At 45.4% G+C, this 22500-nt stretch overlaps 1 protein-coding gene across 1 annotated transcript in view; it reads left to right on the forward strand.

Annotated features, from left to right (window-relative positions):
• Nucleotides 1-22500, forward strand: part of cobl (cordon-bleu WH2 repeat protein) — a gene marked incomplete at its 3' end in the record, with an annotated part of 324393 nt that overhangs the window by 219551 nt on the left and 82342 nt on the right. Inside the window, 1 exon segment of the mRNA XM_084308326.1 lies at nucleotides 2628-2682. Coding sequence (XP_084164452.1) covers nucleotides 2628-2682 — 55 coding nt within the window.

A 22500-nucleotide genomic window follows, 5' to 3' on the forward strand; every position in this document is an offset into this window, starting at 1 on the left:
GTGTCTCAGTGTCTATGTGTCTCAGTGCCTCAGTGTCTCTGTGTCAATTCAATTCAATTCAAATAGGCTTTATTGGCATGAAATATTAACATACTTATTGCCAAAGCAAGTTCAACATACAAACAATAACATATATATTAAGCAATAAAATATCATAATATTAGTAATAACAGTAAGGACAATCAACAAGAAACATATTAATTTACAAAATAGTCACTCGATCGGGTAGTCATTTTTCAAGTGTGGCCACTCAGATACATTTACAGGGCTTGTTCTCGTATATTGTGACAACCGTCTACATATTTTGCAGCTAATGCTGTACACTGACTTTTCTCCCCACACATGTACTGTATAGCAGCTTTTGGTGATCAGGGAGATGGATAAACTGTGCGTCAATTTTGTTTATTTTAACAAAGAAGACTTCTCTTAGATCCTTGTATTTCTCACAGTATAGCAGGAAGTGAGGTTCTGTCTCAATGTCCCCCTGATGGCAAAGTGAACACAGCCTGGCCTCTCTGGGCAGCCAGTTCTGCCTGTGACGGCCTGTTTCAATGGCTAGACTATGTCCACTCAGTCTGTACCGTGTCAATGTTTTTCTTAATTTTATCTCATTCACAGTAGTCAGGTATTCTGCCACCGTGTACTCTCTGTTTAGGGTCAAGTAGAATTCTGATTTACTTTGAGATTTGGTTGATTTGTTCCAATATTCTATATAATTTTCTTTTTGTTTTGAGATTATTTGGTTGGGCCAGATTTCTTGGTATCTGTCCTGAAGCATTTGTGGGCAGAGATTTCTCACTAGCTGGCAGAGGGGACTCTTATCTGGGTTCATCTCTTGGCTCTGAAGGGCTTTGTAGTGGTAGGAGTGGGGGTCACTTGATTGGAGGTGTGTGTAAAATTTCATGGCTCGCTTTTGAATTTGAATGATTAGGGGGTATTGGCCAAGTTCTGCCCTGCATGCATTATTGGCAGTGTGTCTGTGGACCTTAAGTAGGTTTTTGCACAATTCTGCATGCAGTACTTCTAATGGGTGTTTTTCTCATTTTGGGAAATCTTGGTTAGTTAATGGACCCCACACTTCGCTGCCATATAATATTATTGGATTTATTACAGAATTTAGAATTTTGAGCCAGGTCCTAATTGGGATGTCAATTGGAATTTTCCTTTTGATGGCATAAAAAGCCCTTCTTCCCTTCTCCTTCAGTTCATTCACAGCCATATTGAAGTTACCATTATGATTTATTTTCAATCCCAAATATGGGTCGCTTTTTGTGTTTTCTAATATGTGTGTGCCTAATTTAAATGTATTATGTGAACTCTGAGACTCGTGTCTCCTTTGAAAGATCATGACTTTAGTCTTCTTCATGTTTACGTTCAGGGACCATGTCTGGCAGAACTGGTGGAGGATGTCTAGGTTCTGTTGTAGACCCTCTTTAGTGGCTGACAGCAGAACCAGATCATCTGCATACATCAGTAATTTTACATTGGTATCGTGCAGAGTCAGACCGGGTGCAGTGGAAAGTTCTAATAACTTTGCTAATTCATTTATATATATATTAAACAATGTTGGGCTTAAATTGCACCCCTGGCGGACTCCGCGACCCTGGGTGAAGAAATGTGTTCTTTTATTGCCAATTCTAACAGCACATCTGTTTTTTGTGTACATGGATTTGATCAAGTCATATGTATTTCCTCCAACACCACTTTCTAGAATTTTGAAGAAAAGACCTTTGTGCCAAATTGAATCAAAAGCTTTTTCGAAATCGACAAAGCAGGAATATATTTTGTTTTTGTTCTGTTTTACGTGAATGTCAATTAGGGTTTTAAGAGTGTATATATGGTCAGAGGTACGATAATTTGGTAAGAATCCGATTTGGCTTTTACTTAGAACGCTGTGTTCCGTAAGGAATTCTATGAGTCTGGTGTTGATGATACTACATAGAAGTTTGCCCAAATTACTCGTCACACAGATACCCTTATAGTTTTTTGGGTCATGTTTATCTCCACTCTTGAATATTGGGGTTATGAGTCCTTCGTTCCAGACATCAGGAAAATAGCCTAAATTTAGTGTCAAATTGAATAATTTTAAAATAGCCAATTGGAATTTTTCAGAGCTGTGTTTAATCATTTAATTTAATGTCTGTCTCTGTATCTGTGTCTCAGTCCCTCAGTGTCTCTGTGTCTCTGTGTCTCTGTGTGTCTCTGTCTCTGTGTCTCAGTGTATCTGTGTCTCAGTGTCTCAGTGTCTCAGTGTCTCAGTGTCTCTGTGTCTCTGTGTCTCTGTGTCTCAGTGTCTCCGTGTCTCAGTGTCTCTGTGTCTCAGTGTCTCAGTGTCTCTGTGTCTCAGTGTCTCAGTGTATCTGTGTCTCAGTGTCTCAGTGTCTCAGTGTCTCAGTGTCTCAGTGTCTCAGTGTCTCAGTGTCTCTGTGTCTCAGTGTCTCAGTGTCTCAGTGTCTCAGTGTCTCTGTGTCTCAGTGTCTCTGTGTCTCTGTGTCTCTGTGTCTCAGTGTCTCTGTGTCTCTGTGTCTCTGTGTCTCAGTGTCTCAGTGTCTCTGTGTCTCTGTGTCTCTGTGTCTCTGTGTATCTGTGTATCTGTGTCTCAGTGTCTCTGTGTCTCTGTGTCTCAGTGTCTCTGTGTCTCTGTGTCTATGTGTCGCTGTGTCGCTGTGTCTGTGTCTCTGTGTCTCTGTGTCTCAGTGTCTCTGTGTCTCAGTGTCTCTGTGTCTCAGTGTCTCTGTGTCTCTGTGTCTCTGTGTCTCTGTGTCTCAGTGTCTCTGTGTCTCTGTGTATCTGTGTCTCAGTGTCTCTGTGTCTCTGTGTCTCTGTGTCTCTGTGTCTCTGTGTCTCAGTGTCTCTGTGTCTCTGTGTGTCTCTGTCTCTGTATCTGTGTCTCAGTGCCTCAGTGTCTCAGTGTCTCTGTGTCTCTGTGTGTCTCTGTCTCTGTCTCTGTGTCTCAGTGTCTCAGTGTCTCTGTGTCTCAGTGTCTCAGTGTCTCAGTGTCTCAGTGTCTCTGTGTCTCTGTGTCTCAGTGTCTCTGTGTCTCTGTGTCTCAGTGTCTCTGTGTCTCTGTGTCTCAGTGTCTCTGTGTCTCTGTGTGTCTCTGTCTCTGTATCTGTGTCTCAGTGCCTCAGTGTCTCAGTGTCTCTGTGTCTCTGTGTGTCTCTGTCTCTGTCTCTGTGTCTCAGTGTCTCAGTGTCTCTGTGTCTCAGTGTCTCAGTGTCTCAGTGTCTCAGTGTCTCTGTGTCTCTGTGTCTCAGTGTCTCAGTGTATCAGTGTCTCCTCAGTGTCTCAGTGTCTCAGTGTCTCAGTGTCTCTGTGTCTCAGTGTCTTAGTGTCTCAGTGTCTCAGTGTCTCAGTGTCTCAGTGTCTCAGTGTCTCAGTGTATCAGTGTCTCCGTGTCTCAGTGTCTCAGTGTCTCAGTGTCTCAGTGTCTCAGTGTCTCAGTGTCTCAGTGTCTCCGTGTCTCAGTGTCTCAGTGTATCAGTGTCTCCTCAGTGTCTCAGTGTCTCAGTGTCTCTGTGTCTCTGTGTCTCAGTGTCTCAGTGTCTCAGTGCCTCAGTGTCTCAGTGTCTCTGTGTCTCAGTGTCTCAGTGCCTCAGTGTCTCAGTGTCTCAGTGTCTCAGTGTCTCAGTGTCTCAGTGTCTCCGTGTCTCAGTGTCTCTGTGTCTCAGTGTCTCTGTGTCTCTTTGTCTCTGTGTCTCTGTGTCTCTGTGTCTCAGTGTCTCTGTGTCTCTGTGTCTCAGTGTCTCAGTGTCTCTGTGTCTCAGTGTCTCAGTGTCTCAGTGTCTCAGTGTTTCAGTGTCTCTGTGTCTCAGTGTCTCAGTGTCTCTGTGTCTCAGTGTCTCAGTGTCTCAGTGTCTCAGTGTCTCAGTGTCTCAGTGTCTCTGTGTCTCAGTGTCTCAGTGTCTCAGTGTCTCAGTGTCTCAGTGTCTCTCTGTCTCTCAGTCTTGTTCTTGTTCCTTTACTATATGAGTTCTGAACCGCAGTTCTTCACAACAATATGTCAGAGTGACCTGGCAGAGTGACGCCTCTCTGGAGGCCTAGTGCTGTTATGTGCTGTGTGTGTGTGTGTGCGTGCGTGCGTGCGTTTGTGTGTGTGTGTGTGTGTGTGTGTGTGTGTGTGTGTGTGTGTGTGTGTGTGTGTGTGTGTGTGTGTGTGTGTGTGTGTGTGTGTGTGTGTGTGTGTGTGTGTGTGTGTGTGTGTGTGTTATGGCAGCATGTTGGGAACGGTTTTCCTTCCTCTCAGATTAAAGGACTTGTTTGTTTGAAGGAGTGTGTTTATGGTGACGGCTACCGACTAGAGAGAGTTGTGTTCCCAGGCTGCGGTTACACTATAGGGCCATTTCATTTCGTTTCATTTTGCTTTTCAGAACACTGCGTATTGGCAGGCAAGTAAGAGTTAAGTTAGACGTCGTTTTGTCTCGTCTACTATATACATGTAGTACAATGCCAAAGCAGTAGGTGGCGATGTAATTCAAACATGAAGGCCATTTTCAACCAATCAGAAAGGTTGAACGAGACACTCCACATCCTGCTCAAAATCTCAAAAGCCACTAGGGAAACGCATTTTCCTGCCAAAACTGCATTTGTTTTTAACTTGGACATGCAAACGTAATCATTCAGCAACAAAACGTTGCTGTTTTAGCCCAGTGTAACCATGGCCTCAGGCTGAAGACTGAGGCGTCGCTCTATTTGTAACTGAACTGAACGTAAAGGACACTTGGATTTGTCCGTACATACAGAAATAAGCAAAGAAAAGGCATATACAATCACGCAGCATATACAATCACACAGCATATGAAATCACGCAGCATATACAATCACACAGCATATGAAATCACACAGCATATGAAACCATAACAAAGGGACAACAAGATCAATGTTTTAAACTTTAAAAGAGAGGGGAGAACCTCACGCTTCTCCAAAGTAATTTGCTATTGATTATAATTGATTGTATTTAGCACATAGCACATGCATGAGTCTGGTCTCTCTTGAAAGCAGAGTAACAGAGGTTTGAACACACAAAAGTAAAAGTTTTGTGCACTCACATTTCTTTTTACTGGTTGCCAGATGCCTGTTTTTAAGTTCCAGCTGAGAGGTAGGAGCTGGAAAACATAAAGGTTCCATAGACTGGAGTCCTATGTAGTACGAAACGCTTCGAAACTCTACTATTATTGGTAAGCTACCTCCTTATACTACATCATTATTGGTAAGCTACTAGGGATGGGTACCGTTCACATTTGAACCGATACGGTACCGGTACCTGTGAATCGATACCGGTACCCAACGGTACCTTTTTTCAGTACTTTAGTCTCAAGAAAATTTTATCTACCTACCGCAGTTGTGGGGGAAAAAATCCAAACTTCAAATAACCACACTTTCGACCGTTTTCGGCTTGCCATTGCCCCGACTGCTTTGTTGTTGAATCAAGTCAAATCCTTGGTAAGCGTATATTGTGTGTGTGAAAGTTGACATAAAAAATTAAAATAAAAAATACTTGTTTTTTTTCAGTACCGAAATCTGGCACCGACGGATCTCACGTGAATCGGTACTCGGTAGTACCTTTAAAAGTACCTAATTCGGTACCCATTCCTATAAGCTACCTCCTTATTGGTAAGTGTAATGGGAAATATTAAAGGACAAAACAATGAGCAGTTTATAAATCATTCTGAGTCATTTTTTTTTTTTTTTTATTAATAATCTTTTCCCCCCTCCTTTTTCCTCCGATTTTCTCCCATCCCAATGTTAGTCGTTGTGCCAATTCCCAATCCCCTTCCTGGTCGCTGCGCACTTACCCCCCACAGTCGGTCTGGGAGAGTGGAGGCTATCACATGCTTCCTCCGACACACGTCCAGCCAATCAACCGCTTCTTTTCACCTGGGTTAATCCCAAGGAAGTACATGTCCTCTCAAGTTCATGCTCCCCAGATATGGAACATCTCCAGATCCTGTGTCGCCCGTATCACCTACCCCGTGAGTTTACCGCGGTCATTTTATCCGTCGTGTATATTCATCCACAGGCAAATACCGGCAAAGCGCTGGGGGAATTACACGACCACATCAACAAACAGCAGATCAAGCACCCGGAAGCCGCGACGATAGTGACTGGTGATTTCAACCAGGCAAACCTGAAAAAAGTGATGCCGACTTTTTTCCAGCACATCGCCTGCTCCACAAGAGGGGGAAACACACTCGACCACTGCTACACCCCGTTCAGAGCTGCCTACAAGGCTGTAGCGGCTCCGCCACTGATGGGCTCTGTAAGCGCGAGCGATCACGACTCCATCTTTTTAATCCCAGCATACAAACAGCGATCACGCGAAGCCGTCGTGTCACGTGAGACAAAAAAGTGGGCTGACGAATCAGAGGCCGAGCTCCGTGACGCGTTCAAGGATACAGACTGGGACATGTTTGAAGAAAGCGCCAGTGACGTCAGCGAGTATGCTGATACCGTTGTAAGCTACATAACAACAGTGGCAGACGGCATTGTCCCCACAAAGACGGCGCGGGTTTTCCCAAACCAGAAACCTTGGGTGGACAGCACTATAAGAACAGCCCTAAACTCACGCACCACGGCTTATAACCTGGGCAGAGAGTCAGGAAATATGGAAGAATACAAGGCTTCAGTCTACACTCTGCGCAAGGCTGTTAAACTTGCTAAGAGGACATATGCTGAGAAACTGGAGACACAAATGGCACAAAACGACACAAGAGGCTTGTGGAGGGGACTGAAGACAATAACTGACTACAAAGTCAGCGCCCCCGCAATGGGGAGCGACGACGCCTCTCTAGCGGACAAACTCAACTCCTTCTACGCTCGGTTCGGTGTAGACAGTGTCGCCGCTAGCCCTCTGGCTAGTGACGTCACTGGCGCACCGGCTGTTGTGGAGGGGGGGGGGCAACCGCGGGGGGGCGGGGGCGCTCTCTCGTTGTCGGAACACAGTGTGAGAAGAGCATTTATGCAGGTGAACACCAGGAAGGCTGCAGGCCCAGATGGTATAACAGGACGCATACTTAAGTCCTGTGCAAACCAGCTTGCCCCGGTGTTCACCGCCATATTTAATCAATCCCTGGCGGAGTCAGTAGTCCCTGCCTGCTTCAAGATGTCTACCATCATCCCTGTACCGAAGAAACCCTCCCCAACATGTCCAAATGATTACAGACCGGTGGCACTCACCTCTGTGGTCATGAAATGTTTCGAGAGGCTGGTCAAGGACCACATTTGTGCCTCTCTCCCCAGCGATATGGACCCTATGCAATTTGCATACAGGACAAACAGGTCCACTGATGACGCTGTCTCCCAGGTACTGCACAGCACTCTCTCCCACCTTGACCGTCAGAAGGGGGGCTATGTGAGACTGTTGTTCATTGACTACAGCTCAGCGTTCAACACCATAGTCCCCACCAGACTGGTGGACAAGCTGATCGAGCTAGGCCTGAGCTCCGCCCTGAGCGCCTGGGTACTGGACTTTCTGAGTGAAAGACCCCAGGCGGTCAGGGTGGGGGGTCAGACCTCCAACACCATCACCCTGAGCATCGGGTCCCCCCAGGGCTGTGTTCTAAGCCCCCTGCTGTACTCACTCTACACACACGACTGTGTGGCCAAGTTCAGCTCCAACTCCATTGTGAAGTTCGCCGACGACACGGTGGTGGTGGGGCTGATCTCGGACAACGACGAGAAGGCCTACCGGGAGGAGGTTGAGGTACTGGAACGTTGGTGCCAGGACAACAGCCTGCTCCTGAACATTGGTAAAACCAAGGAGCTGATCGTGGATTATAGGAGAGGACAGCGGGAGACACACACACCACTGAGGATTAACGGGGCTACCGTGGACAGGGTGAGCAGCTTCAAGTACCTGGGGGTCCACATCTCAGAGGACCTGACATGGTCAACACACATAGGCACAGTAGTAAAGAAAGCGAAGCAGCGCCTCTACCACCTGAGACAGTTAAGGAAGTTCAGAGTATCGGGGAAGATACTTCAGTCCTTCTACTCAGGAGCTGTAGAGAGCATCTTGACCGGAAACATCACTGCCTGGTATGGGAACAGCACGGCACAGGACAAGAAGGCCCTACAGAGTGTGGTGCGCTCAGCCGAGCGTACCACGGGTATTGCGCTACCTCCCCTGCAGGCTCTATACAACAAGAGGTGCAAATCCAGAGCCTGCAGGATAATGAAAGACCCCCACCACCCCAATAACAGCCTGTTCCAGCTGCTGAGGTCAGGCAGACGCCTGCGAATTCTAGAGACTAAGACGGAGAGGCTTAGGCTAAGCTTCTTCCCCCAGGCCATCAGAGCCTTGAACAATGAACATCGAGAGACACAGAAACTGAACTATCCACACACAAGTACATACACGACACGCACGCTGAGCACGCTCACACACTAGCAGCCACTTTAACACTCATGCCGCACACACGCACACTTATGGCCAGAGGAAAGGCCACTTAAAATAGTATAACATCAGGAACAGTGTATTGCACTACTAAAGCTAACTAGCATGTCCTATATGCTCTGTAAATACTAATGTACAGATACCGAGATGGCACACCATGTACCTGTTTATTGCACTGTTTTATTGGATTCTATTAATATGTTGTACCACTGTATTTTATTGGATTCTATTATATGTTGTACCACTGTATTGCACATCGTCGCGGGCAAGACCAGCCGCATTTCATTGTATACCTGTATGCCGTGACAATTAAAACTCTTGAATCTTGAATCTTGAATCTTGACTCTCACTGAGAGGGTGTAACGTGTGGAAGGATCACACTACCCCCCTTAGATCCTATCCGCGCTGAGCAGGCGCCCCGCCCGAACTGTAGGAGTCGCTGTTTACAACGACCCGGACCCACCCCGCCAGCTTTCCCACCCTCTAATACTGCCAATTGTATTAGTGTGAACGGCCAGCCAAGCTGGTGACAACCCCGGAGCTGTGAGCTGGATTCGAACAAGCGAATCCAGCGTCTCCGGTGTTGGTGACGAACGCAATCTCCGCTACGCCACCTGACCGCTCATTCTGAGTCATTATTAATAATAATAGAAACGTTTATTTCACCGTGGCCACAATGAAAGGACAGTTTACAGACAGATACATCATGTTCACACATAATCGTCTGGCCATAAAGTGACCAAGAGGTTTGGGCAGAACATAGTTTAATACACACTTGCAAGACGTAACATTATACATCAGATATGATGATGAAAGTAAATAAAAATGGTTCCCAGCTAAGGGAAGTAATAATAACCTTGCTTTGTCTGGCTGGGGAGATTACCTTGGAGTCTCTTAAAGAGACACACACACATTACATAGCTGGTCACAGTGAACCAGTCAAGCTGTAAAATGATAAAATGATATCTCAACACAGATCTATAATGACATGATAATATATTCCACAACATAAGCTACCTCCTTATACTACATCATTATTGGTAAGCTACCTCCTTATACTACATCATTATTGGTAAGCTACCTCCTTATACTATATCATTATTGGTAAGCTACCTCCTTATACTACATCATTGTTGGTAAGCTACCTCCTTATACTACATCATTAGTGGTAAGCTACCTCCTTATACTATATCATTATTGGTAAGCTACCTCCTTATACTACATCATTATTGGTAAGCTACCTCCTTATACTACATCATTATTGGTAAGCTACCTCCTTATACTACATCATTATTGGTAAGCTACCTCCTTATACTACATCATTAGTGGTAAGCTTCCTCCTTATACTACATCATTATTGGTAAGCTACCTCCTTATACTACATCATTATTGGTAAGCTACCTCCTTATACTACATTATTGGTAAGCTACCTCCTTATACTACATCATTATTGGTAAGCTACCTCCTTATACTACATTATTGGTAAGCTACCTCCTTATACTACATCATTATTGGTAAGCTACCTCCTTATACTACATCATTATTGGTAAGCTGCCTCCTTATACTACATCATTATTGGTAAGCTGCCTCCTTATACTACATCATTATTGGTAAGCTACCTCCTTATTAGGGATGCACCAAATGGGAAATTCTTGGCCGAAACCGATACCGAAAATAGAAAACAGTTGGCCGAAAACCGAAAGCCGAAAGGCCGAAAATGATTCATAGAATAGAATTTTTTTTTACCAATGTTGTGGAACATTATGATTATGGAAAAATATATGATTATGGCTAAACTTTACTTAAATAATAAATAATCACTATTATGGGTCCATAAAACATTTATTCAGCACTTCTGAATGCATACAGTACATTAATTCCATCTTTTCTCTGGCTGCGCAGCGGACATCTGTGCTCTACTGAGCGCACCTTTCTAGTCCCCAGCTGAATGTGCTCTCCTGACTTTGGCACAGTAGACGCGCGACAGACAGACAGCGTCAATGTGAGAAACACAATCCCCCCCCTCTCGCTCTGAATAATATGCATATTAGATCACTCAGTGATTAACCGCGGCATATAGTAAATAAGGATATAAAGCATGTTAAAGACGCATTTATTGGACGCGTTGCGCGCAGAGTTTACATAGAAACAGCGCGACTCCCGACAGCGCGACATCATCACAACAACACGCGTTAGGTTACAGGTTGTTTCTGTTTCGGTGACATATTTTCGGTGAAAAAACTCTTTCGGCCAGAAGCCGAAAGGCAATTTTTTGCCATTTTCGGCCGAAAACTTTCAGTGCCGAAATTTCGGTGCATCCCTACTCCTTATACTACATTATTATTGGTAAGCTACCTCCTTATACTACATCATTATTGGTAAGCTACCTCCTTATACTACATCATTATTGATAAGCTGCCTCCTTATACTACATCATTGTTGGTAAGCTACCTCCTTATACTACATCATTATTGGTAAGCTACCTCCTTATACTACATCATTATTGGTAAGCGGCCTCCTTATACTACATCATTATTGGTAAGCTACCTCCTTATACTACATTATTGGTAAGCTACCTCCTTATACTACATCATTATTGGTAAGCTACCTCCTTATACTACATCATTATTGGTAAGCTACCTCCTTATACTACATCATTATTGGTAAGCTACCTCCTTATACTACATCATTATTGGTAAGCTGCCTCCTTATACTACATTATTGGTAAGCTACCTCCTTATACTACATCATTATTGGTAAGCTGCCTCCTTATACTACATCATTATTGGTAAGCTGCCTCCTTATACTACATCATTATTGGTAAGCTACCTCCTTATACTACATCATTATTGGTAAGCTACCTCCTTATACTACATCATTATTGATAAGCTGCCTCCTTATACTACATCATTATTGGTAAGCTACCTCCTTATACTACATCATTATTGGTAAGCTACCTCCTTATATTACATCATTATTGGTAAGCTACCTACTTATACTACATCATTATTGATAAGCTGCCTCCTTATACTACATCATTGTTGGTAAGCTACCTACTTATACTACATCATTATTGGTAAGCTACCTCCTTATACTACATCATTATTGGTAAGCTACCTACTTATACTACATCATTATTGGTAAGCTACCTCCTTATACTGCATCATTATTGGTAAGCTACCTCCTTATACTACATTATTATTGGTAAGCTACCTCCTTATACTACATCATTATTGGTAAGCTACCTCCTTATACTACATCATTATTGATAAGCTGCCTCCTTATACTACATCATTGTTGGTAAGCTACCTCCTTATACTACATCATTATTGGTAAGCTACCTCCTTATACTACATCATTATTGGTAAGCGGCCTCCTTATACTACATCATTATTGGTAAGCTACCTCCTTATACTACATCATTATTGGTAAGCTACCTCCTTATACTACATCATTATTGGTAAGCTACCTCCTTATACTACATCATTATTGGTAAGCTACCTCCTTATACTACATCATTATTGGTAAGCTGCCTCCTTATACTACATTATTGGTAAGCTACCTCCTTATACTACATCATTATTGGTAAGCTGCCTCCTTATACTACATCATTATTGGTAAGCTGCCTCCTTATACTACATCATTATTGGTAAGCTACCTCCTTATACTACATCATTATTGGTAAGCTACCTCCTTATACTACATCATTATTGATAAGCTGCCTCCTTATACTACATCATTATTGGTAAGCTACCTCCTTATACTACATCATTATTGGTAAGCTACCTCCTTATATTACATCATTATTGGTAAGCTACCTACTTATACTACATCATTATTGATAAGCTGCCTCCTTATACTACATCATTGTTGGTAAGCTACCTACTTATACTACATCATTATTGGTAAGCTACCTCCTTATACTACATCATTATTGGTAAGCTACCTACTTATACTACATCATTATTGGTAAGCTACCTCCTTATACTGCATCATTATTGGTAAGCTACCTCCTTATACTACATCAGTATTGGTAAGCTACCTCCTTATATTACATCATTATTGGTAAGCTACCTCCTTATACTACATCATTATTGGTAAGCTACCTCCTTATACTACATCAGTATTGGTAAGCTGCCTCCTTATACTACATCAGTATTGGTAAGCTACCTCCTTATATTACATCATTATTGGTAAGCTACCTCCTTATACTACATCATTATTGATAAGCTGCCTCCTTATACTACATCATTATTGATAAGCTACCTACTTATACTACATCATTATTGGTAAGCTACCTACTTATACTACATCATTATTGATAGGCTGCCTCCTTATACTACATCATTATTGATAAGCTACCTCCTTATACTACATCATTATTGATAAGCTACCTCCTTATACTACATCATTATTGATAAGCTGCCTCCTTATACTACATCATTATTGATAAGCTACCTCCTTATACTACATCATTATTGGTAAGCTACCTCCTTATACTACATCAGTATTGGTAAGCTACCTCCTTATATTACATCATTATTGGTAAGCTACCTACTTATACTACATCATTATTGATAAGCTACCTCCTTATACTACATCAGTATTGGTAAGCTACCTCCTTATATTACATCATTATTGATAAGCTACCTACTTATACTACATCATTATTGGTAAGCTGCCTCCTTATACTACATCATTATTGGTAAGCTACCTCCTTATACTACATTATTGGTAAGCTACCTCCTTATACTACATCATTATTGGTAAGCTACCTCCTTATACTACATCATTATTGGTAAGCTACCTCCTTATACTACCTCATTATTGGTAAGCTGCCTCCTTATACTACATCATCATTGGTAAGCTACCTCCTTATACTACATCATTATTGGTAAGCCACCTCCTTATACTGCATCATTATTTGTAAGCTACCTCCTTATACTACATCATTATTGGTAAGCTGCCTCCTTATACTACATCATTATTGGTAAGCTACCTCCTTATACTACATCATTATTGGTAAGCTACCTCCTTATACTACATCATTATTAGAATGGAATTGTGGAACCTATGGAACTCGGTCTAGTGACTGGCAGGTCCTTAAGGTCCCCAGAGTTTGCTCTGAACAGGGTAAATCTGCAGTTTGCTGTGATGCCCCTCTAGCTCATGGAATGAACTCCGACAGTCCTTAAAGCTTGAGATTCTCCCCTCTGTTGCAGAGTTTAAAACCTTTGTCAATCAAGTTGTTGATTTGTTATCTTTGGTCTTGTTGTTATGATTGTATATGTTTTCTTTTGCTTATTCCTGTATGTACACTTGACTGTAAATGATGGAAACCTCAGTTGACGTTCGAGTTTAAATAAAGGTTTGAAATTAAATTAAATTAAATGTGTGGCCTATTATGGACAACAGCGGAAATTGCCTGTGGATCCTGGTCACTGGCTGAACCACCCTGTGGCCGCTGCCACTATCAGCCGCTCTGAACTCCCCCACTATCCCCCGCTCTGATCTCCTCCACTATCCCCCGCTCTGAACTCCTCCACTATCCCCCGCTCTGAACTCCTCCACTATCCCCCGCTCTGAACTCCTCCACTATCCCCCGCTCTGATCTCCTCCACTATCCCCCGCTCTGAACTCCTCCACTATCCCCCGCTCTGAACTCCTCCACTTTCAGCCGCTTTTGCAGAGCTGGGACAACGGTCGCCCATCCCACACTGTGTTAGCTCTGTGCTAGTCTCTCCTAGCCAGACCTCTCTCCACACTGTGTTAGCTCTGTGCTAGTCTCTCCTAGCCAGACCTCTCTCCACACTGTGTTAGCGCTGTGCTAGTCTCTCCTATAGCCAGACCTCTCTCTACACTGTGTTAGCGCTGTGCTAGTCTCTCCTAGCCAGACCTCTCTCCACACTGTGTTAGCTCTGTGCTAGTCTCTCCTAGCCAGACCTCTCTCTCCACACTGTGTTAGCGCTGTGCTAGTCTCTCCTAGCCAGACCTCTCTCCACACTGTGTTAGCGCTGTGCTAGTCTCTCCTAGCCAGACCTCTCTCCACACTGTGTTAGCGCTGTGCTAGTCTCTCCTAGCCAGACCTCTCTCCACACTGTGTTAGCGCTGTGCTAGTCTCTCCTAGCCAGGTCTCTCTCCACACTGTGTTAGCGCTGTGCCAGTCTCTCCTAGCCAGACCTCTCTCCACACTGTGTTAGCGCTGTGCTAGTCTCTCATAGCCAGACCTCTCTCCACACTGTGTTAGCGCTGTGCTAGTCTCTCCTAGCCAGGTCTCTCTCCACACTGTGTTAGCGCTGTGCTAGTCTCTCCTAGCCAGACCTCTCTCTCTACACTGTGTTAGCGCTGTGCTAGTCTCTCTTATACTGCATCATTATTGGTAAGCTGCCTCCTTATACTACATCATTATTGGTAAGCTACCTCCTTATACTACATCATTATTGATAAGCTACCTACTTATACTACATCATTATTGGTAAGCTACCTACTTATACTACATCATTATTGATAGGCTGCCTCCTTATACTACATCATTATTGATAAGCTACCTCCTTATACTACATCATTATTGATAAGCTACCTCCTTATACTACATCATTATTGATAAGCTGCCTCCTTATACTACATCATTATTGATAAGCTACCTCCTTATACTACATCATTATTGGTAAGCTACCTCCTTATACTACATCAGTATTGGTAAGCTACCTCCTTATATTACATCATTATTGGTAAGCTACCTACTTATACTACATCATTATTGATAAGCTACCTCCTTATACTACATCAGTATTGGTAAGCTACCTCCTTATATTACATCATTATTGATAAGCTACCTACTTATACTACATCATTATTGGTAAGCTGCCTCCTTATACTACATCATTATTGGTAAGCTACCTCCTTATACTACATTATTGGTAAGCTACCTCCTTATACTACATCATTATTGGTAAGCTACCTCCTTATACTACATCATTATTGGTAAGCTACCTCCTTATACTACCTCATTATTGGTAAGCTGCCTCCTTATACTACATCATCATTGGTAAGCTACCTCCTTATACTACATCATTATTGGTAAGCCACCTCCTTATACTGCATCATTATTTGTAAGCTACCTCCTTATACTACATCATTATTGGTAAGCTGCCTCCTTATACTACATCATTATTGGTAAGCTACCTCCTTATACTACATCATTATTGGTAAGCTACCTCCTTATACTACATCATTATTAGAATGGAATTGTGGAACCTATGGAACTCGGTCTAGTGACTGGCAGGTCCTTAAGGTCCCCAGAGTTTGCTCTGAACAGGGTAAATCTGCAGTTTGCTGTGATGCCCCTCCAGCTCATGGAATGAACTCCGACAGTCCTTAAAGCTTGAGATTCTCCCCTCTGTTGCAGAGTTTAAAACCTTTGTCAATCAAGTTGTTGATTTGTTATCTTTGGTCTTGTTGTTATGATTGTATATGTTTTCTTTTGCTTATTCCTGTATGTACACTTGACTGTAAATGATGGAAACCTCAGTTGACGTTCGAGTTTAAATAAAGGTTTGAAATTAAATTAAATTAAATGTGTGGCCTATTATGGACAACAGCGGAAATTGCCTGTGGATCCTGGTCACTGTGGCTGAACCGCCCTGTGGCCGCTGCCACTATCAGCCGCTCTGAACTCCCCCACTATCCCCCGCTCTGATCTCCTCCACTATCCCCCGCTCTGAACTCCTCCACTATCCCCCGCTCTGAACTCCTCCACTATCCTCCGCTCTGAACTCCTCCACTATCCCCCGCTCTGATCTCCTCCACTATCCCCCGCTCTGAACTCCTCCACTATCCCCCGCTCTGAACTCCTCCACTTTCAGCCGCTTTTGCAGAGCTGGGACAACGGTCGCCCATCCCACACTGTGTTAGCTCTGTGCTAGTCTCTCCTAGCCAGACCTCTCTCCACACTGTGTTAGCTCTGTGCTAGTCTCTCCTAGCCAGACCTCTCTCCACACTGTGTTAGCGCTGTGCTAGTCTCTCCTATAGCCAGACCTCTCTCTACACTGTGTTAGCGCTGTGCTAGTCTCTCCTAGCCAGACCTCTCTCCACACTGTGTTAGCTCTGTGCTAGTCTCTCCTAGCCAGACCTCTCTCCACACTGTGTTAGCTCTGTGCTAGTCTCTCCTAGCCAGACCTCTCTCCACACTGTGTTAGCGCTGTGCTAGTCTCTCCTAGCCAGACCTCTCTCCACACTGTGTTAGCGCTGTGCTAGTCTCTCCTAGCCAGACCTCTCTCCACACTGTGTTAGCGCTGTGCTAGTCTCTCCTAGCCAGGTCTCTCTCCACACTGTGTTAGCGCTGTGCCAGTCTCTCCTAGCCAGACCTCTCTCCACACTGTGTTAGCGCTGTGCTAGTCTCTCATAGCCAGACCTCTCTCCACACTGTGTTAGCGCTGTGCTAGTCTCTCCTAGCCAGGTCTCTCTCCACACTGTGTTAGCGCTGTGCTAGTCTCTCCTAGCCAGACCTCTCTCTCTACACTGTGTTAGCGCTGTGCTAGTCTTTCCTATAGCCAGACCTCTCTCCACACTGTGTTAGCTCTGTGTTAGTCTCTCCTAGCCAGGTCTCTCTCCACACTGTGTTAGCGCTGTGCTAGTCTCTCCTATAGCCAGACCTCTCTCCACACTGTGTTAGCTCTGTGTTAGTCTCTCCTAGCCAGACCTCTCTCCACACTGTGTTAGCGCTGTGCTAGTCTCTCCTAGCCAGACCTCTCTCTCCACACTGTGTTAGCGCTGTGCTAGTCTCTCCTATAGCCAGACCTCTCTCTACACTGTGTTAGCGCTGTGCTAGTCTCTCCTATAGCCAGACCTCTCTCTACACTGTGTTAGCGCTGTGCTAGTCTCTCCTATAGCCAGACCTCTCTCTACACTGTGTTAGCGCTGTGCCAGTCTCTCCTAGCCAGACCTCTCTCCACACTGTGTTAGCGCTGTGCTAGTCTCTCCTAGCCAGACCTCTCTCCACACTGTGTTAGCGCTGTGCTAGTCTCTCCTAGCCAGACCTCTCTCCACACTGTGTTAGCGCTGTGCTAGTCTCTCCTAGCCAGACCTCTCTCTCCACACTGTGTTAGCGCTGTGCTAGTCTCTCCTAGCCAGACCTCTCTCCACACTGTGTTAGCGCTGTGCTAGTCTCTCCTAGCCAGGCCTCTCTCCACACTGTGTTAGCTCTGTGCTAGTCTCTCCTAGCCAGACCTCTCTCCACACTGTGTTAGCTCTGTGCTAGTCTCTCCTATAGCCAGACCTCTCTCCACACTGTGTTAGCGCTGTGCTAGTCTCTCCTAGCCAGACCTCTCTCCACACTGTGTTAGCGCTGTGCTAGTCTCTCCTAGCCAGGTCTCTCTCCACACTGTGTTAGCGCTGTGCTAGTCTCTCCTAGCCAGACCTCTCTCCACACTGTGTTAGCTCTGTGCTAGTCTCTCCTAGCCAGACCTCTCTCCACACTGTGTTAGCTCTGTGCTAGTCTCTCCTATAGCCAGACCTCTCTCTACACTGTGTTAGCGCTGTGCTAGTCTCTCCTAGCCAGACCTCTCTCCACACTGTGTTAGCTCTGTGCTAGTCTCTCCTAGCCAGACCTCTCTCCACACTGTGTTAGCTCTGTGCTAGTCTCTCCTATAGCCAGACCTCTCTCTCCACACTGTGTTAGCGCTGTGTTAGTCTCTCCTAGCCAGACCTCTCTCCACACTGTGTTAGCGCTGTGCTAGTCTCTCCTAGCCAGACCTCTCTCCACACTGTGTTAGCTCTGTGCTAGTCTCTCCTATAGCCAGACCTCTCTCCACACTGTGTTAGCGCTGTGCTAGTCTCTCATAGCCAGACCTCTCTCCACACTGTGTTAGCTCTGTGCTAGTCTCTCCTAGCCAGACCTCTCTCCACACAGTGTTAGCGCTGTGCTAGTCTCTCCTAGCCAGACCTCTCTCTCCACACTGTGTTAGCTCTGTGCTAGTCTCTCATAGCCAGACCTCTCTCCACACTGTGTTAGCGCTGTGCTAGTCTCTCCTAGCCAGACCTCTCTCTCCACACTGTGTTAGCGCTGTGCTAGTCTCTCCTATAGCCAGACCTCTCTCCACACTGTGTTAGCTCTGTGCTAGTCTCTCCTAGCCAGACCTCTCTCCACACTGTGTTAGCGCTGTGCTAGTCTCTCCTAGCCAGACCTCTCTCCACACTGTGTTAGCGCTGTGCTAGTCTCTCCTAGCCAGACCTCTCTCCACACTGTGTTAGCTCTGTGCTAGTCTCTCGTAGCCAGACCTCTCACCACACTGTGTTAGCGCTGTGCTAGTCTCTCCTAGCCAGACCTCTCTCCACACTGTGTTAGCTCTGTGCTAGTCTCTCCTAGCCAGACCTCTCTCCACACTGTGTTAGCACTGTGCTAGTCTCTCCTAGCCAGACCTCTCTCCACACTGTGTTAGCGCTGTGCTAGTCTCTCACAGCCAGACCTCTCTCCACACTGTGTTAGCACTGTGCTAGTCTCTCCTAGCCAGACCTCTCTCCACACTGTGTTAGCGCTGTGCTAGTCTCTCCTAGCCAGACCTCTCTCCACACTGTGTTAGCTCTGTGCTAGTCTCTCCTATAGCCAGACCTCTCTCTACACTGTGTTAGCTCTGTGCTAGTCTCTCCTATAGCCAGACCTCTCTCCACACTGTGTTAGCGCTGTGCTAGTCTCTCCTAGCCAGACCTCTCTCTACACTGTGTTAGCGCTGTGCTAGTCTCTCCTATAGCCAGACCTCTCTCTACACTGTGTTAGCGCTGTGCTAGTCTCTCCTATAGCCAGACCTCTCTCCACACTGTGTTAGCGCTGTGCTAGTCTCTCCTATAGCCAGACCTCTCTCCACACTGTGTTAGCGCTGTGCTAGTCTCTCCTATAGCCAGACCTCTCTCCACACTGTGTTAGCTCTGTGCTAGTCTCTCCTATAGCCAGACCTCTCTCCACACTGTGTTAGCGCTGTGCTAGTCTCTCCTAGCCAGACCTCTCTCCACACTGTGTTAGCGCTGTGCTAGTCTCTCCTAGCCAGACCTCTCTCCACACTGTGTTAGCGCTGTGTTAGTCTCTCCTATAGCCAGACCTCTCTCCACACTGTGTTAGCGCTGTGCTAGTCTCTCCTATAGCCAGACCTCTCTCCACACTGTGTTAGCGCTGTGCTAGTCTCTCCTAGCCAGGTCTCTCTCCACACTGTGTTAGCTCTGTGCTAGTCTCTCACAGCCAGACCTCTCTCCACACTGTGTTAGCGCTGTGCTAGTCTCTCCTATAGCCAGACCTCTCTCCACACTGTGTTAGCGCTGTGCTAGTCTCTCCTATAGCCAGACCTCTCTCCACACTGTGTTAGCGCTGTGCTAGTCTCTCACAGCCAGACCTCTCTCCACACTGTGTTAGCGCTGTGCTAGTCTCTCCTATAGCCAGACCTCTCTCTCCACACTGTGTTAGCGCTGTGCTAGTCTCTCCTAGCCAGACCTCTCTCCACACTGTGTTAGCGCTGTGTTAGTCTCTCATAGCCAGGTCTCTCTCCACACTGTGTTAGCGTTGTGCTAGTCTCTCCTATAGCCAGACCTCTCTCCACACTGTGTTAGCGCTGTGCTAGTCTCTCCTATAGCCAGACCTCTCTCCACACTGTGTTAGCGCTGTGCTAGTCTCTCATAGCCAGACCTCTCTCCACACTGTGTTAGCGCTGTGCCAGTCTCTCCTAGCCAGACCTCTCTCCACACTGTGTTAGCGCTGTGCTAGTCTCTCCTATAGCCAGACCTCTCTCCACACTGTGTTAGCGCTGTGCTAGTCTCTCCTAGCCAGACCTCTCTCTCTACACTGTGTTAGCGCTGTGCTAGTCTCTCCTAGCCAGACCTCTCTCCACACTGTGTTAGCTCTGTGCTAGTCTCTCCTAGCCAGACCTCTCTCCACACTGTGTTAGCGCTGTGCTAGTCTCTCCTAGCCAGACCTCTCTCCACACTGTGTTAGCGCTGTGCTAGTCTCTCCTAGCCAGACCTCTCTCCACACTGTGTTAGCTCTGTGCTAGTCTCTCATAGCCAGACCTCTCTCCACACTGTGTTAGCGCTGTGCTAGTCTCTCCTAGCCAGACCTCTCTCCACACTGTGTTAGCGCTGTGCTAGTCTCTCCTAGCCAGACCTCTCTCCACACTGTGTTAGCTCTGTGCTAGTCTCTCCTATAGCCAGACCTCTCTCCACACTGTGTTAGCGCTGTGCTAGTCTCTCCTAGCCAGACCTCTCTCCACACTGTGTTAGCGCTGTGCTAGTCTCTCCTAGCCAGACCTCTCTCTCCACACTGTGTTAGCGCTGTGCTAGTCTCTCCTAGCCAGACCTCTCTCTCCACACTGTGTTAGCTCTGTGCTAGTCTCTCCTAGCCAGACCTCTCTCTCCACACTGTGTTAGCGCTGTGCTAGTCTCTCCTAGCCAGACCTCTCTCTACACTGTGTTAGCACTGTGCTAGTCTCTCCTAGCCAGACCTCTCTCCACACTGTGTTAGCGCTGTGCTAGTCTCTCCTAGCCAGACCTCTCTCCACACTGTGTTAGCTCTGTGCTAGTCTCTCATAGCCAGACCTCTCTCTACACTGTGTTAGCGCTGTGCTAGTCTCTCCTAGCCAGACCTCTCTCCACACTGTGTTAGCTCTGTGCTAGTCTCTCATAGCCAGACCTCTCTCCACACTGTGTTAGCGCTGTGCTAGTCTCTCCTATAGCCAGACCTCTCTCCACACTGTGTTAGCACTGTGCTAGTCTCTCCTAGCCAGACCTCTCTCTCCACACTGTGTTAGCTCTGTGCTAGTCTCTCCTAGCCAGACCTCTCTCCACACTGTGTTAGCGCTGTGCTAGTCTCTCCTAGCCAGACCTCTCTCTCCACACTGTGTTAGCGCTGTGCTAGTCTCTCCTAGCCAGACCTCTCTCCACACTGTGTTAGCGCTGTGCTAGTCTCTCCTAGCCAGACCTCTCTCCACACTGTGTTAGCTCTGCAGTCCACTAGACTAGTAGGAGCAACCATATAACTATATGAGGGAACAACATATTTTTTCTCCCTCCTTCTCACCCCCCCCCCCCCCCTGCAGTTTGGCTGGCCCTCCCAAGAGGTCTGCGCCCCATCATTTGGGAACCACTTAATCAGAATAGTCAGATATTCACTCTCTCTTTATGCCAGCTTTTAGTGAACGGAATAATATTTAATCCATGCCACATTTAGCTGGGGACAACCTCATAGTTGGTAATAACATAAATAGTTGGTCATTTATAGACACTTTTATGATATTTTCTGTTATTTACATTCCCCCCCAAAAAACGATTGTGAAACATTTAAATATTTTCCCCTGTACTTAATATTTCTTAAAGAACATTGTGAAAAGCCTCTCTGTAAATGACCAACTATTTAGTACGTTATTCATCACATTGAATCAGAAAACATTTACGCTAACTATCATGCAAATATGCAATACTTTTTTATTAAATATTTACTAACTTGGGTATGTTAATAACAAAATATATGAGTCATAATAGAAAAGATTGTTTATTTTGTATCCAAATTCAACGTTTTAAAGTTTCATTCAGAGAAGATCGAAGGAATTTATTTTCCTTTTTATGATTAACTATCATTGACAACGTGAGGCTTCACTTGGTCACTGGATGCTACTGTGAGATAAGAAGGTTAACATCCACTATAGGGTGACCAGGTGTCCCCCTTTTGGTTGTACTGTCCCACCATTTGACCGAACGTCCCACATATTGAGAGGATGTCCCTCTTTTTGAAGCAAAAAAAACATTGGTTTCGGTGAAGACCATGTTATTCTAATACAAAAATTTACATTATCTATCTGTCCCACTTTGTCCCACCAAAATCTTACTGTTGTCCTGCTTTTGGACTTTTTGCATCTGGTCACCCTAACTATCATTGACACTTAGCTTATGTAATCTCTTTTCATAAAAACAAAATCCTGTGCCTGGTTGCTATTTATCAGTCGTCATGCATTCAGAGAATATTATGGTTTCTTGTACCTGGCTGTCGGCCAACAATATCTGCGTCTGAAGGGTGTTGTGGAACATTTAGTTCCCGACACAATCACACACACACACACACACACACACAC

The sequence above is a fragment of the Notolepis coatsorum genome, assembly GCF_963971535.1.
Source record: "Notolepis coatsorum genome assembly, chromosome: 2".
In the NCBI taxonomy this organism is placed as follows: domain Eukaryota; kingdom Metazoa; phylum Chordata; class Actinopteri; order Aulopiformes; family Paralepididae; genus Notolepis; species Notolepis coatsorum.